We start from the raw sequence: 16,271 nt of genomic DNA on the forward strand, positions 1-16,271 counted from the left end.
GCCTGTGCATAACAGGAACATCAGGACCAGTGAGATGACACGTATTTATTGTATATTTAAAATAATGAATACTGTGACCTATTATATCACTGTATAATCACTGACATCCTGGGGGTCATGCAATTTTTGAGAGGGGTAGGTGCAAATTGCATACACCCCTAATTTTGTGGTATAGGTGTATCCCACATTGGCTACTGAAGGTCCTGGATTAAAGGGGTTATCCAGGAAAAAAAAATGTATATATCAACTGGCTCCAGAAAGTTAAACAGATTTGTAAATTACTTCTATTAAAAAATCTTAATCCTTTAAGTACTTTTTAGCTGCTGAAGTTGAGTTGTTCTTTTCTGTCTAAGTGCTCTCTGATGACACGTGTCTAGGGAACTGTCCAGAGTAGAAGCATATCCCCATAGCAAACATCTTCTACTCTGTGCAGTTCCCGAGACAAGCAGAGATGTCAGCAGAGAGCACTATGGCCAGACAGAAAAGAACAAGTCAACTTCAGCAGCTGATAATTATTGGAAGGATTAAGATTTTTTAAAAGAAGTATTTTACAAATCTGTTTAACTTTCTGGAGCCAGTTGATATATATAAAATAAAGTTTTTTCCTGGAATACCCCTTTAACACATGACATTGTTTTGTGGGAGTTTGTTTTAATAGAGCATCATTAAAAATTAAGATTTACTCAGTTTATACCTACCCCTATCCACATTAAATTGTTTAGGTTTTTTTTTGGGCAACGTGTGGCTGTCAAATGGGTCTTTAACAATAACTCACCAAAATACCAGTCATGTAGGACATAGGCCAGGCACTTCGTACACCATGTCCAACATGACTGGTCTTTAAGTGAATTCCCATCCCATTTTAGTTAAAGGCCCATTTGACAGCTACACCTTGCAAAAACTTCTGCTGGCAGCCTGGGGGCAGAAATGTTCCCTTCAGCTGCTTACTTATGGACTTTGTGAATTAACTGCACATGACAAGATATGTGAACAGCAGCATCTTAGGTAGACACATGCAAACATCACACACTCTCTTAGTGACAGTAAACAGCACAAGTTAAATTTATGGCAAAACCTTCATTCTTGGCTGCAGACTACTTCATTCGAAAATAAACTGGCCTGCAGTTGTACCTCCCTAAGAAGATGAATACAGATTCCCTCATATTCAAGAAAAGAAGATTGTCCAGCGCACACACACGTGTAAAACCGAGCTGCTATATTGCACAGTTGCCATAGGATACATCGGACACTCAGGTAACGTGACGCGTTTCGGCCCGCAGGGCCGAAACGCGTCACGTTACCTGAGTGTCTGATGTATCCTATGGCAACTATGCAATAAAGCAGCTCGGTTTTACCCATGTGTGCGCTGGACAATCTTCTTTTCTTGCATACGTTTGGACTGGTCCTGGTCCTGTCCGCGCGCAGAAGCCTGGGGTTGAGCTGGTTCTACTTGCTTGCAGATTCCCTCATACATACGTAAGTTCCTGTAAGGCAAGCTTTGAGTCTTGAAGACTGGGCAAGTAATGAGAAATGAGCCCCTCACTCAGCTGTTCCACAGCGCCTGAGTCCAGAGAAGGCAGATCGTCTGGTAAGCCTTCATCGATTACCTCAATATTTTCTCCTGCAAACAATTTACAGAAATTGAGTAAAGATCCTATTAAGGAACAGAACATTTATTATGTGGTGCACATCCCTTTGATAGCACCCTGTGTACTGCTAAAAGATCAGGCCTCACTGATAGGTGGCAATGCTTCTCTAAAATTCTGCTCATTCTTTTCTGTTATATGCCACAAACACAAAAAAGGAAAATGGATTTATCATTTGGGACAAAGCTGGACAGCAGCGTCTAAAAGATCATAAAACTGATCTTTAGGAGTATAATTTACTAGATGCAAACTATTAGGGATGTCAACTTGGAACCAAATAAAAAAAAAAAACATTCCTTGTAAAGTTAAAATAAAAATGGTGACTTCATGATGTAGCATTATTGTTACTGGCTAAAGTATTGTTCCCCGTAGCTCCTGGGGTGTTCTGAAAAGGCAGGGCTGCAGGAAATGTTCCTATGTTAATCTTTCAGGACAAAATGAGCGATAGCCCATCCTTAGGATAGGCCATGAGTAGCTAATTGGCAGGGTGCCCATTGTTCTACATATAGACCACTTTAAGTTAGTTATGGCACAGCTAAGGCTTTATTTACAGCATGTCTAATACATAATTAGGGAAGATCTAGATCTGTCAGACTGAATGGACCCTTAGAGCAGTGTGGATAAAGGCCCATTGTGACTATAGTTAATAGACCTCGACTAATCACAGGGACATTACTGCAGTGAAACACGAGTCCTCCACCACTGTCACAAAAGAGGGATTATGTACAACACAGCACAGGGTTTTAAAACCTCATTGTCATGTGACAAGGGAGAAGGCAAATCCACTTCATCGCAACGTGTCATCCCCATGATCAGATTAGCTGTCGTCTTATAATAAAGATCTAGCTATGGTGATATTTTACCGATTATATGTCCTAGCTGTATAACTGAAAGTCACCTAAAGCAACTGCCTCCAACCTGGTACTCTTACCACTATTCTGTGTATATCAAAGATGATAGGAGGTGTAGTTTTTCAACAGCTGAACAGTAGGGATCGACCGATATCGGTTTTTTAGGGCCGATACCGATAATCGGTGGAGGTTAGGGCTGATAGCCAATAACTTATACCGATATTCCGGTATAAGTTATCGGCTATTTAACCCCCTGCAACACCGCTGCAGATCATTGATTTAAAGCGGGCGCTTTAAATCAATGATCTGCAGTGGCTTTTGTGGGGCCATAGGCCGCCGCCGCCACCACCACCCGCTTCTCTCCCCTACCTGCCAGGGTGTTCCGGGCCATCCATCCATCGTTCCTGTAGTGTACGGGGGCGTTCCGGGTGGTCCGGGCTGTCCTTCTCCGGCGGGCCTCTTCTCCACTCCGGGCAGGCTCCGGCCTAGTACGCTGCATAGACGTCGCTGCGCAGTGACGCCCGTGCGCAGCGACGCACCTGATGTCACGGCGTCTATGCAGCGTACTAGGCCGGAGCCTGCCCGGAGTGGAGAAGATGACCGTGGGAGAAGGACAGCCCGGACCGGACCACCCTCCACCCGGAACGCCCCCGGACACTACATGAAGGAAGGATGGCCTGGACCACCCCCATTACGGGTAAGTTTAATTTTTTTATTCACTCGGAGGGTGGGGGAGGGGCCCGACCGGTATAGCGGTATGGGGAAAAATCCATACCGGTATACCGCCTAGCATCACGGTGGGGGGTGCGACGCGGTGCGGTGGGTCGGAGGTGCGGTGCGTCGGAGGTGCGGTGCGTCGGGTCGAGGGGGTGGCGGTCGCGGTGCGGTGGGGGCATTATCGGCAAGATAATTGCCGATACCGATAATGCCCAAAATCGTGATTATCGGCCGATAATATCGGCCATACCGATAATCGGTCGATCCCTACTGAACAGCCACCGATAGGGTAAAACTACCCTCATATGTTACTATAGTAAGCAATTCCTTCATAGGTGGGAATGTTCATATCAGTACCTGCATTGCTGTTACTCTTTCACCAATTAGGCGCAAGATACAATAAAATCATGTTTATTAAGCTGGTCAATACAAAAAAACACATAGTATATGCTGGGATGGGGGATAGGGTACAGGTGAATCTCCACACTAGAAGCCCTATCTATCTAGGGGGGAGGGGGACTCCTATTGTTAAGTGTGGATAGGATATTGGAAATACAGTACAAAAATAGGATTAAAGATTTAATGTGAAAAAGGCCTCTCTAGCCCCATAGACATGAATGGAGGGGGCGTGGCATGACGTGCCCAGTCCCGGAAACCTGGAGGTTTCCGAAACTGGAGAATCAGCACCTGCATAGGATGCAGGTGCTGCAGGGAGATCGTGAGGCGGTCTCAGTGGCGGGCCCCCCCCCCCCCCCCGCATAAAATGTTTTTTGCCCGGAATACCCCTTTAAGTCTAAATAAAGGATGTCTGGGTACCGTACACCACTATGTATCCCTGACATATGAAAGAGACCCGTCTTGACCGGTGCTCCTTCGAACTGTGAGCCATCATTTAGTTGTCCAGGCAAAGGAGCGATAGAATGGGCTTCCCCAATGTATACCATCTTCTCCTGACTCCATTGCACTGTGTGGTGCTCAGCGTGCGGAACAAGGTTAAAAGTTGCAGAGTAGTTACAGTCCCATTCGAAGCAGAAAGAAGTATGAGGCACTCACCAGAGATGAAAATGCCAGGATTATTATTGTATCCACAAGGTAACAGAAGCGGTGACAGCGATTTCACCCAATGCTTTGCACTTTCTCTGGCCCATACTGGAACAGACTAGGGGAAGCGCAGAGCATTGTGGCTGTCTGGGCATGATGGGAGTTGTAGTTTTGCAACAACTGGAGGTCCCAAGTTGGAGACCACTGTTGTAGAGGATTATCCCACCATAAATCCAGGTCTGCAGGACTCTTCCCTAAACACCTACCTGCTGCAGCAACATGGTGCCCAGGGGAGGATGTGTTGCTGTCTACTGCTGGAACATGACTCTTCCCTCCTTCCTCCATGAAATTCAGCCCTTGCTTCCTCGGAGGGGACACATACAGCTGACTTCTGCCTGTGGCACGTGATCCACGAGACGAGAACACCCGGAAACAGCTCGTTTACTTTCTCCTATTTCTGTCCGTTTGAAGTTGCTTTTAATAAAGCTTGAACAAAAAAAAAAAAAAAACATTACGTGAAAACCAAATCCTGCACATACCCCCCTTTACCACCAGAGGTCTCTAATCCAAAAAAGTGACATATATAAGTACAATGAAAAGCCTATATGTAAACGGGGGCTTTCCAACTGTACTGGAACTACAAGGCTCAGCCAGATTCTCTAAACGGCTTTTGCTTATAGCACCGCGTTCCCCGAGCCTATTCAAAAGCGCGCGCATCACAAAGTGTCAGCGGGGCGCGTTCCCGCGAATCATGTGACCTGCATGTTTCTGGAGTCACGTGATCTCCTGGTCTAGTCAGGGGGCGGGTTCATTCTGCGGTCATGTGACGCGTTGTTTGTAGCCGAAACCCGGAAGTGGCAGTGGCAGCTAGATTTGTGAGAGCGAGAGTGACGGGTGTGCGGTTGGCAGAGTGGATGCCATGTGGCGGCCTCACGCCTGGTGGAGCGCTGTACGGTTGAAGCTCCGAAGAGGGGACCAACCCCCGTACCTGAGCGATGACGCCGGCTTTGACTACCCGGATGAGGTGGCAGCGGAGGACGAGCTCCCCCACTTCAATAAGCTGCGGGTGCTGGTGGCGGATGACACCCCCGCCGTTAATGGCGGCCCCCTGACCGTGTCCTCGGATGATGATTCTCTGCTCGAACGTGATACCCCGCAGCCCCGGGCAGAGCCATGCGAGGGCTGCCGGCAGGAACGGGAGAGGAGGAGGCAGAGCCTGGTGAAGAAGAGGCTGGGGCTAGCGGCGGGCCTCTACCTGCTCTTCATGGTGGCCGAGCTGATCGGTGAGTGACCCTCTGCCCTGCATAGTCCTGAGATCACTGCCCCCTACCGGTATTAGACGACCAAAACTCCCATCGGCTGTCAGGGCATGATGAGAGTTGTAATCTTTTAACAGCTGGAAAAAAAAAGTCAAGGCAACTACAACCACAGTCTGTCAGTGTTTCCCAGCCAGGGTGCCTCCAGCTGTTGCAAAACTATGGCCTTCGTCTGTCCGGGCATGCTGGGTGTTGTAGTTTTGCAACAGCTGGAGGCACCCTCGTTGGAAAGCCCTGCTAGATGGCTTTCTATAATGGATGTGCTCCTGGCTGTATATCCATAGGACTCCATTCACACTTATAGACACAAAACCCATGACAGCTGTCAGTATTCTTCGGCCTACAGTAGTGGTCTTCAACCTGTGGACCTCCAGATGTTGCAAAACTACAACTCCCAGCATGCCCGGACAGCCACACAAAACCCATGACAGCTGTCAGTATTCTTCGGCCTACAGTAGTGGTCTTCAACCTGTGGACCTCCAGATGTTGCAAAACTACAACTCCCAGCATGCCCGGACAGCCGTTGGCTGTCCGGGCATGCTGGGAGTTGTAGTTTTGCAACATCTAGAGGTCCGCAAGTTGCAGACCACTGGCCTACAGTATTGTTAGCAACAACTCTACACCTTATACAGTGGTCCCTCAAGTTACAATATTAATTGGTTCCAGGACGACCATTGTATGTTGAAACCAATATAGATAAAGAAATTCCATACATAGAAAAGTAAGAAAGATCTGCTGGAAGCTGTAAATCACTGTCTATGTCAGTGTTTCCCAACCAGGGTGCCTACAGCTATTGCAAAACTACAACTCCCAGCATGCCCGGACAGCAAACGGCTGTCCGGCATGCTGGGAGTTGTAGTTTTGCAACAGCTGGAGACATCCTGGTTGGGAAACAATGGTTTATGTAGAGGACAGAAGCTTCTTCTGGGTCCTATACAGTACACACAGTGTCCCAAATGGAGGAGTAACTAACCCTGGCACAGGTAAGGAGTAGTACAGAACTTGTAGTTCCTCCCTGTACTGTAGGAGGCGCTACCAGACAGCCAGTCCGTGAATGAATTTCAGTAATAGAGGTGATTTACCAGTAAAATGCCCATTCTGATTGGTCAGTTCCTCCAGTTGTGACAGGTATCACAGATCTGGACTGTCCGTAGCATTGTATGTTGAGTCTGGTTTCAAGTTACAATGGTCCAGAAAAGACCATTGTATGTTGAAACTATTGTATGTTGAGGTCATTGTAAGTTGAGGGATCACTGTTTTTAATGTCCTAAAAAAAAAAAAAACTCAATTTTTTTTCTCTCTCACCATATCGTGCACACTCTCACTAGTCATACAGCACCGTTTCTTCTATTAATGGAAAAATATAATGTTACAGTGTAGGAATATAGGAAGATACCATATTTTTTTCTTTTTTTAGACCAAGTACGAGTACTGATACCCTTTTATTATTTTTTTTTAATGTACTTGCCAATAATAATTACTGATACTTTTTTCAATGTCACGTGACAAGGTTTTTAATTTTTTTATTTATTTATTTCTTTAATGGCGAAAAAGGGGGTGTTTTATTTATTTTTTATTTTATTTTAATTTTTTTTAAGAGAAATGGCTTTTTTTTATATAAAAAAAAATATTTTTTTTATTTGATTTAAACTTTTTGAAAAGGGGGAATTAAAAATGTTATTAGCGAAGGGGTTAATTCACATTTATTATTTATTTCACTTTTTTCCCACAAAAAAAAAAAAAAAATTTTCTCTGTAGATTGCATACTGATCAATGCTATGCTATGCCATAGCATTGATAAGTGTAATCAGCGCTCCCTTACTACTGCCTGCAATGGATGGCTGCAGTATAGGAGCGACGATCGGACTGCACGGAGCACAGTAAGGGACCTCTGGCCTTCCTCTCAGCTGATCGGGACACCACGATTTCACCACTCAGCATCCCTGAGCTAACCGGCTGTTAATCTCAGGACTTTTAGATGCCGCAATCAACTTTTATTGCGGCATTTAAAAGGTTAATGTGGGCCCCGGCCATGATGTATGCACAGGGCTTACCGCACCTCCGTGATACCGAAGTCCCGCTGGCAGGTATCGGTTTAGGTATCGGGGACATTTGCACGAGTACTTGTCCAGTATCGGTCTCGATACTAGTATCGGTATCGGGACATCTCTATTACAGATTATAGATACTAGATTTATAGGAACAGAACGATGACCCGGGGATTTCTTCTCTCATATTATAGTCAAGAAGACATTTTTCCTCTGTTATGGGGAAGTTGGCATCAGCCTCCTGTTTTTTTTTTTTTTTTTGCCTTCCTCTAAATCGACACAGTCGGGTTTTAAGTTGAACTCGATGGACTCTTCTCATATTTGATGTGTCAGAGGATGTAAGTTGGGAAATAAGAATATAAGGGAAAGAGTTAATAAAGATAATTAAAGGGGTAGTCCAGTGGTGAAAAATGTATCCCCTATCCTAAGGATAGGAGATAAGTTTGAGATCGCAGGGGGTCCGACCGCTGGGGCCCCCTGCGATCTCTCTGTACGGGGCCCCGGCTCTCCAGCCAGATAGCGGGTGTCGACCCCCGCACGAAGCGGCGGCCGACACGCCCCTTCAATACATCGCTATGGCAGAGCCGGAGATTGCCGAAGGCAGCGCTCTGGCTCTGCCATAGAGTTGTATTGAGGGGGCGTGTCGTCCGCCGCTTCGTGCGAGGGTCGACGCGCCCCTTTCCCGCGGGCTGTCGAGGCCCAGTACAGGAGATTGTGGGGGGCCCCAGCGGTCGGACCCCCCGCAATCTGCAACTTATCCCCTATCCTTAGGATAGGGGATAAGTTGTTCACCACTGGACTACTCCTTTTAATAGAAATTCATTAATGACCAAAAAAAGGTACTAAATGTAATAAATATGAGCTTGCCACAGGGCTTTTTCTGGCAGCTTTAATAAAATACGTTCTCGAAACGTATTTGTCATATTACAGAAAAAAATAACGCTTATATATGTTACTCACTAGCTCATTCAGATGCTTTACATGTTGTTGTTTTTTTTTTTTATATACTTTTTTGTGTCTAGCTTCTGCATTTAGCTTACAAATCCGTCCTTTCTGCTGTTCACTCATTCTGACAGCAACTACTCAGGAAGGGTTGTGTGAAAGGCAAGCACTGGGGCTGCCCTGACTCACCATGCATTCACTCCCCCCCCCCCCCCCCCCCCCCCCCCCCCACTCCGAGTCTGCTGTACTGGGTCTTTTCATCCAATCACTGCAGGCTGCTCTGTAACCCTCTGTTTTCATGCTGCAGTCTGATAGGACAGGAGTGAGCAGAGATGAGTGCTAGTCCCGCCCTCACTTCCTGGCCATTGTCCTCGCCTGTGCTTCAGCTAGGACAAAGATGCTGCTGCATCCGGATAGGATTGTGTTCTGGATGATGTGGAGACTAGAGATGAGCGAACTTCCAGTAATTCGATTCGTCACAAACTTCTCGGCTCAGCGGTTGTTGACTTTAGCCTGCATTAATTAACCGTTTTTAACGGTTTTCTTAACGGGACATTGTAACGGGTCTTTAAAACAGAGCAACATATAGTGTGAAGGGAGCCTAACAGTGCCCATTTAAGGTTAATTCTAATAGTGAAAAAAAAACAGGAATGGTCGCACATCCACAACATGCACAATGATCTAATGCTTCTCAGCAACATTTATTTAACTAATAGGTCATTAGTGTACTTTATGACCATGAAGTGCAAGCTGCTAGCCACGTCACGGCCACCTGTAAACTTGTTACTTTAATAAATGTTGCTGAGAAGCATTAGATCATTGTGCATGTTGTGGATGTGCGACCATGTCTGTTTTTTTCTTTATTGGAATTCACATTGTGTTTTTTTTTGTTGGTACTTGGTCAGCACTCTGCACCTCCCCCTCAGCCCAGGCCTATATAAATTGGCAGGAAGCTGCATAGGGCCCTATTCTTCCTGGCAGTCTCCCAGTCTTTGACTGGGGAACACATGGTAACTGAGCTTTTACACCTGTTCATGCTGGTGCTGCCCTGTGCGGCGTCCATTGCTGCCGCGGCACCGTGTCTGTAGGGAGGCGCGGCCCAGGGTCTGGTACGGATGGCATTGGGGCTGTTCTGCCAGTGGGTAGTTCCCCCCCCGTGGGCACTAGTGTTGCGGCTGTGGTGGTCGCCGCTCAGTGAAGAGCCATTTTATGTTACTTACAGATGGCTGTGATGTGGCTAGTGGGCTTGCACTTCATGGTCATAAAGTACACTAACTACCTGTTAGTTTTACCCCTTAAGGACCACAGGTTTTTCCATTTTTGCACTTTCGTTTTTTCCTAAAAATCATAATGCTTTCATTTTTGCACATACAGACCGATATGAGGGCTTATTTTTTGTGCCACCAATTGTACTTTATAACGACCTCAAATCATTTCACCACAAAATTTACGGCAAACCCCGAAAAAAATGTGTGGGGCAAAATTGGAAAAAAACACCATTTTGTAGTTTTTGGGGGCTTCCAATCCTACGCAGTGCACTTTTTGGTAAAAATGACACATTATCTTTATTCTGTAGGTCTGTATGGTTATAAGTATACCCAATTTATATAGATTTTATTTTACTACTTAAAAAAATAACTACATGCACCAAAATTAGTATGTGTATAATTGTCATCTTCTGACCCCTATAACTTTTTTTTAATTTTTCTGCATATGGGGATGTATGAGGGCTCTTTTGTTGCGCCGTGATCTGAAGTTTTTATCGGTACCATTTTTGTTTTGATGGGACTTTTTGTTTGCTTTTTATACATTTTTTTTTTAGGGTATACAAAGTGATCAACAATACGCATTTTGGACTTTTTTTATGTGTACCCATTGACCGTGTGGTTTAATTAACATTATATTGTTATAGTTCGGACATTTATGCATGTGGCGATACCACATATGTTTTTTTTTTATGGGTGATTCAAACTTTTATTACTGAAGGGGTTAAATCACATTTATTAACTTTTCTTTTTTTTTAAAACTTTTTATAAAAATTTCTTTTTGGATTACTTGCAATACTTTGATTGCATACACTGAACAATGCTATGCCATAACATAGCATTGATCAGTGTAATCTGTGCTCGATTGCTCCAACCTGGATCTCAAGCTTGGAGCAATCAAATGCCGATTGGACAGCGAGGAGCAAGGTAAGGCCCCTGTCCTCTCAGCTGTTCGGGATACCGCAATTTCACCGCAGAGGTCCCGAACAGCCCACTGAGCTAAACGGCAATGGCAATCTGCTGTTTTAGATGCTGCAATCAACTTTGATTGTGCCGCCTAAAGGGTTAATACCGGACCTCAGCCCGATTGGCAATGTCTGGTATTAGCCATGGGACCTGCCAGGTATGAAGCGCGCTTAGCCCCTGAGCACGCTTCACATATCGGGAGACGCGCAGGACATAAATATACATCCTGCGTCATTAAGGGGTTAATGAATGTGGCTGAGAAGCCTTAGATCATTGTGCATGTTGTACAGGTACCCATGTCTGTTTTTTTTTCTCTATTTGAATGCCCATTTAAGGTTGTTTACTATAATGTACCAACATACATATAGAAATTGATGTGGAGTATAGTAGCACAATATGCAATACCTACTCATTGCAGATGGTGTCTGTCATCCGCATCAATCGGTACAAACCTGTAGGGCGCGTGACACTGACGACAATGGTATTTACCCTGTTGTAATCCATGCCTCCGTTGCTCCATTATTCAGGTTTTCAAATCATACAAATGAAGAATCCTGGCACACGGGGGGGCGTTCCTAATCCCCCCAGTGCACGGTGACGTCTGGCCTGGATCTTCACAGTAAATGCCCTTCACCCCTGTGCTGTTCCTCCTCCCCTTACTTTATATTGCAAATCATCCATGATGGTGCATGCCCAGTGGCGGCCACAAGCATTATAAAATGTAGTCTCTTGTGAAAAAGATTTTTTCAGAGACGGAGTATCAGCCCAGGGAAGGAGGGTGTTTACTAGGAAGATCCAGGATGGGCATCGCAATGCACTTGGAGTTTATGAATGCCCCATGTGCACCAGGCTATTTAATTTGCATATTTTTTAAAATGGATCACCAGAAGTGAAAATATGAATGACAGATTCTCTTTAAAGAAAAAACCTGTTACAGATAGCACACTATGATTGCTAGTATAGGGAACTTCTTACCTGATGGCTTTCGTCACACTTGTACACTTTCTAGATCAGCTGTGTTCAGTAAAGGATGAAAAGTCACAGGTTGGGAAACAATGGGTTTGGGTAAGGCTGCTTTCACACTATAAAATTCATCCGTTAAAAGATCCGTTATAAACATCCATTAGAAAAGCTTAAAAAAGATGTTGAACATCCGTTACAAAATCCCATTCAAGTCTATGGGATTTCTTGATTATCCGTTATGACCTGTTATAGTCCATCATGACTAACGGACGTTAGTTATGACGGAAGAAATAACGGGACGTGCACTAATTTTTCTTCAGTCACAAGAAACGGGTAAATTAACGGCCGTTATTTTTAACATTGAAGTCTATGGCAAATGGATGAGCCTTAATGTCATCTGTTGCACCTGGTTTATAATATCCGTTATTAATTGTGAGCATGCTCAGAAGAGGTGACATCAGCAGACTCCTGCAGTGCTGAGGGGCTACTACTACTCCCATCATGGAACAGACTTATTTCAATGATGGGAGTAGTAATTCCCCGGCTGCAGGAGTCTGCACACAGCTGGGGAGGCTACATTAGTGTGTGTACTACTACCCCCATCATGGAACAGAGTCTGTTGTAGGGGGTTGTAGTACAGGGGCTGAGGGATTGATCGCAGTGGGTTTCACTTTTGAGACCCGATGCGATACGAAGATATTAGGCAGGGGAGTGGGCTACATGCTGCGCTCCCCTGCGATGTATGGTGTGTTTTAACTTTCATTTTTGAATCCCCTGCAGGGAGCCCTGAATGGCCGGTACTGAGAAGCCATTCAGGGCTCCCAGCGGGGTTTTTAAAATGAACATTGTGGGTGGCAGCGGGGGCCATATGTATATTAAAAGCACTGTGGGCGGCAGATAATGCTATATGCCTGCCCCCCCCCCAGCGCATCTATATACATATACCCCTACATCCCCCAGCGCATCTATATACATATACCCCTACATGCGCTCCAGGGGGCACATTATACATGCGTTGCGGGGGTATATATTTATAAATGCGCCGGCGGGGGTCATATCTTTATTAATGCGCTGCAGGGAGCATATTATAAATTATATATAGTCTCTATGTCTGTGCCCCCCCTCCCTCTGCAGTGCTATATATCTTGCCCCACACAGCGCTTTTAATATAGACATGGCCCCGCCCTGTTACTCGTAATGTTCATTTTTAAATCCCCCGGCAGGAGCCCTAAATGACTCCACAGTACCGGCCACTCAGGGCTCACCGCGGGGATTTAAAAATGAAAGTTAAAACACACCATACATCGCAGGGTTGCGGACCATGCCGCTCGCTCCCCTGCTTAATAACTTCTGATCGCATCGGGTCTCAGAAATTATACCCGATGCAATCAATCCCTCAGCCCCTGTACTACAACACCCATCATGGAACAGACTGTTCCATGATGGGGGTAGTAGTACAAAAACGAATGTAGCCTCCCCAGCTGTCTGCAGACTCTCGCAGCCAGGGAATTACTACTCCCATGATGGAAAGAAGTCTGTTTCATGGTGGGAGTAGTAGTAGTCCGGGCTGTGGGAGTCTGTAGGCAGAGGTGTTACGGCCATACCTGAGGGATGAGCCGACTGGAGTGAAACGTTTGGTCCGGTCGGCTCATTTTTGCCCCATATGTGCTTTTTCCCCGGACCTAAAACCGTGGTCGACCATGGTTTTAGGTCCGGTTGTAAAAGCGCATACGGGGCAAAAAGGAGCCGACCGAACGTTTCACTCCGGTCGGCTCATTGAAATGAATTACATACGGGACCGCATACGCAGGGGAAAAACGTGATGTGAGCCCAGCCTTACTTTTTCCCATACTGTTCCATCCGTTTTTTTATTTTTTTTCTGCCATACGGTTTTCTTTAGAAAAACCGATTGAAAACAGTATGGCAAAAACGTAATGTGAACCCATTTGGCTGTAAATAGCCAGCGCACAACTTTGCTTGAGGCCAAAAATCTTGCTTGTTTGTATTTGTAGCGACAGGACTACATTAACAATCATTAGATGACTTGTAGCAATGCCTCATTGCATTTTAATGTTGCTTGACCCAAATTGCATTATAGCCCTAGCCTTATGAAAAATATTGTTTGCAGGAGGAAGGGAAAGTGTAAGGCTGGGTTCACATCACGTTTTTGCCATACTGTTTTCAATCAGTTTTTCTAAAGAAAACCGTATGGCAAAAAAAAAAAAACGGATGGAACAGTATGGGAAAAAGTAAACGTATGTGTTTTTAAACCGTATACTGTTTTTTAAAGTTCCTACAGTTCCGGCCATTTTTATAATAAAAAAAAAAACCATACGTTTTTGAAAATGTTATGAATTTTTAATGGGAGGGGTGTTGGATGGGGACTTTAGGATGTAAATGCGCATGTGCAAAGCAAAAATATTATACTGTTTCCCCTATATAACTGTATACACGTGCGTCTCCCATTGACGTCCATGTTAAAATAAAAATAAAAAGTATGCGGTTGCAGTATGGTGGTCATCCACGGTTTTGACTACGGTTTAAAAACCATACTGCAACCACATACATTTTTTTTCAGGGCTGTTGACTCCACAGTTTTTTGTACTTACGACTCAGACTCCGACTCCCTGACTCCGACTCCTCTGTATTAATATGCAAATGTATTTATAAACCCTTACAGTTGAATCCAAGAAGCTGTTCCACCAAGTTCTTCTAAGCTCTTCTAGTAGGGATAGGTAGTTGGGCAGAAGCTGCTGCCTTCTCCTTTTTGTGTGCAGATCTGCTGCTGAAGATAGGACAGGAAGGGGCATTTATTATAAAACATGATTTCCCTAGTAGAATCCCTTTGTCATGTTTAAAGTTTAAGCTAACAATCTGAGTTTACAAGTTTTTATAGCCTTAGCTGAATGGCAGCAGTTTTTCCAATGGTTTACAGCTTCAGTCTTGAATTATTGACCCTCCATTCCCTTCACTTATACAAGTGTCTCTAGTCCTGCAAAAAACATATTTACTTAATCCCTTATCATTGAGAGGCTAGCTTACCCATGGGTTCCCTGTAACAGCAGAACACAACACTATGGAAAGTATAAGTATTGCCACTCCTAATTGTGCGTTGCGTGCCATATAGTGAAGCACATGAAAAGCATGCTTCTTCACGGTCACTTAACGTGTTTGTTTTGCGGTTACATGAGGCACTGCATGCATTGGTCTTTATTCTTACAGTAGAGAAGTCATTAATTATAACTTTTTGTGAATTGGGACATTTAAACTTTGCTTTTTTTTTTTAATTCCAATCTAAATTTAGCCTGAGTCGGTGCATTGTTTGCCGACTCCAGGTACCCAAAATTTTGTCCGACTCCACAGCCCTGTTTTTTTTTTTTTTTTTTTAACATGGACGTCAATGGGAAACGCACATGTATACGGTTCCATATGGGAAACCGTATACGGTTTTCCTTTGCACATGCGCATTTGCATCCTAAAGTCCCCACCCAACACCCCTCCCATTAAAAATTCACAACATTTTCAAAAACGTATGCATTTTTTTTTTTTTATAAAAATGGACGGAACTGTATGCACTTTTAAAAACGCATATGGTTTACTTTTTCCCATACTGTTCCATCCGTTTTTTTTTTTTTTTTTTGCCATACGGTTTTCTTTAGAAAAACTGATTGAAAACAGTATGCCAAAAACGTGATGTGAACCCAGCCTAATCCAGGATACTCCCTGAGAAAATTAAGGTTAACCTATAGTCTGATCAAACTGGTTTTGCTGGATAGGAACAAACTTGATGCTTTTCAGCAGGTCATGTGATCTGGAATATGTCATTGACACCTCACCAGATGTTTAGAGAATTTAGTAAAATTTGTCATTGATGTATAAGTGGAGATCCCCTTTATTGCCTAAGGGGGGGTTAAAGCCCTTGATTAGAGATGAGCGAACTTACAGTAAATTCGATTAGTCACAAACTTCTCGGCTCGGCAGTTGATAGCTTTTCCTGCGTAAATGAGTTCAGCTTTCAGGTGCTCCGATGGGCTGGAAAATGTGGATACAGTCCTAGGAGACTCTTTCCTAGGAATGTATCCACCTTTTCCAGCCCACCGAAGCACCTGAAGGCTGAACTAATTTACGCAGGAAAAGCTATCAACTGCCGAGCCGAGAAGTTCGTGACGAATCGAATTTACTGTAAGTTCGCTCATCTCTACCCTTGATAATAAATTCAGACCCTGTTCTGTGACAAAAGCCATCAAAGTTCCACACCCCCCCCCCCCCCCCCCCCGTGAAAACTTGCGATTATCTACTCTGGCCGGCTCCCGTGTGCTGCTGCGGGCGGGGGCCGGCCTGAGCAGGTAAAAACAAATTGAAATACTAAAAGTCAGTGTTTCCTAACCAGGGTGCCTCCAGTTGTTGCAAAACTACAACTCCCAGCATGCCCGGACCGCAAAGGCTGTCCAGGCATTCCGGTAGTTGTAGTTTCACAACAGCTGAAGGCACGCTGGTAGAAAAACACTGAGCTAAG

At 44.7% G+C, this 16,271-nt stretch overlaps 2 protein-coding genes across 5 annotated transcripts in view; one reads left to right on the forward strand and one right to left on the reverse strand.

Annotated features, from left to right (window-relative positions):
* The window catches only part of BLOC1S6 (biogenesis of lysosomal organelles complex 1 subunit 6), a 12,464-nt gene extending 7,085 nt beyond the window's left edge, over nt 1-5,379 (reverse strand). Inside the window, exons 1-4 of one of the 4 annotated variants that reach the window (XM_056572224.1) lie at nt 5,244-5,379; nt 4,522-4,741; nt 1,477-1,621; nt 1-2 (exon numbers count right to left, since the gene is read on the reverse strand). The exon at nt 1-2 is cut by the window's left edge and continues 97 nt beyond it. In XM_056572224.1, the coding sequence (XP_056428199.1) occupies nt 1-2; nt 1,477-1,621; nt 4,522-4,600 (226 nt within the window). In that variant the 5' untranslated portion in view covers nt 4,601-4,741; nt 5,244-5,379. Of the gene's footprint in view, nt 3-1,476; nt 1,622-4,521; nt 4,995-5,243 lie in introns of those variants that run through there. The other 3 variants (XM_056572223.1, XR_008892484.1, XM_056572225.1) reach the window with 3 other exon arrangements.
* Nucleotides 5,056-16,271, forward strand: part of SLC30A4 (solute carrier family 30 member 4) — a 42,191-nt gene continuing 30,975 nt past the window's right edge. The window contains exon 1 of the mRNA XM_056572222.1: nt 5,056-5,538. Within this exon, the coding sequence (XP_056428197.1) occupies nt 5,175-5,538 (364 nt within the window). The 5' untranslated portion in view covers nt 5,056-5,174. The remainder of the gene's footprint in view (nt 5,539-16,271) is intronic.

Source organism: Hyla sarda, chromosome 4 (assembly GCF_029499605.1).
Source record: "Hyla sarda isolate aHylSar1 chromosome 4, aHylSar1.hap1, whole genome shotgun sequence".
NCBI classification, from domain to species: domain Eukaryota; kingdom Metazoa; phylum Chordata; class Amphibia; order Anura; family Hylidae; genus Hyla; species Hyla sarda.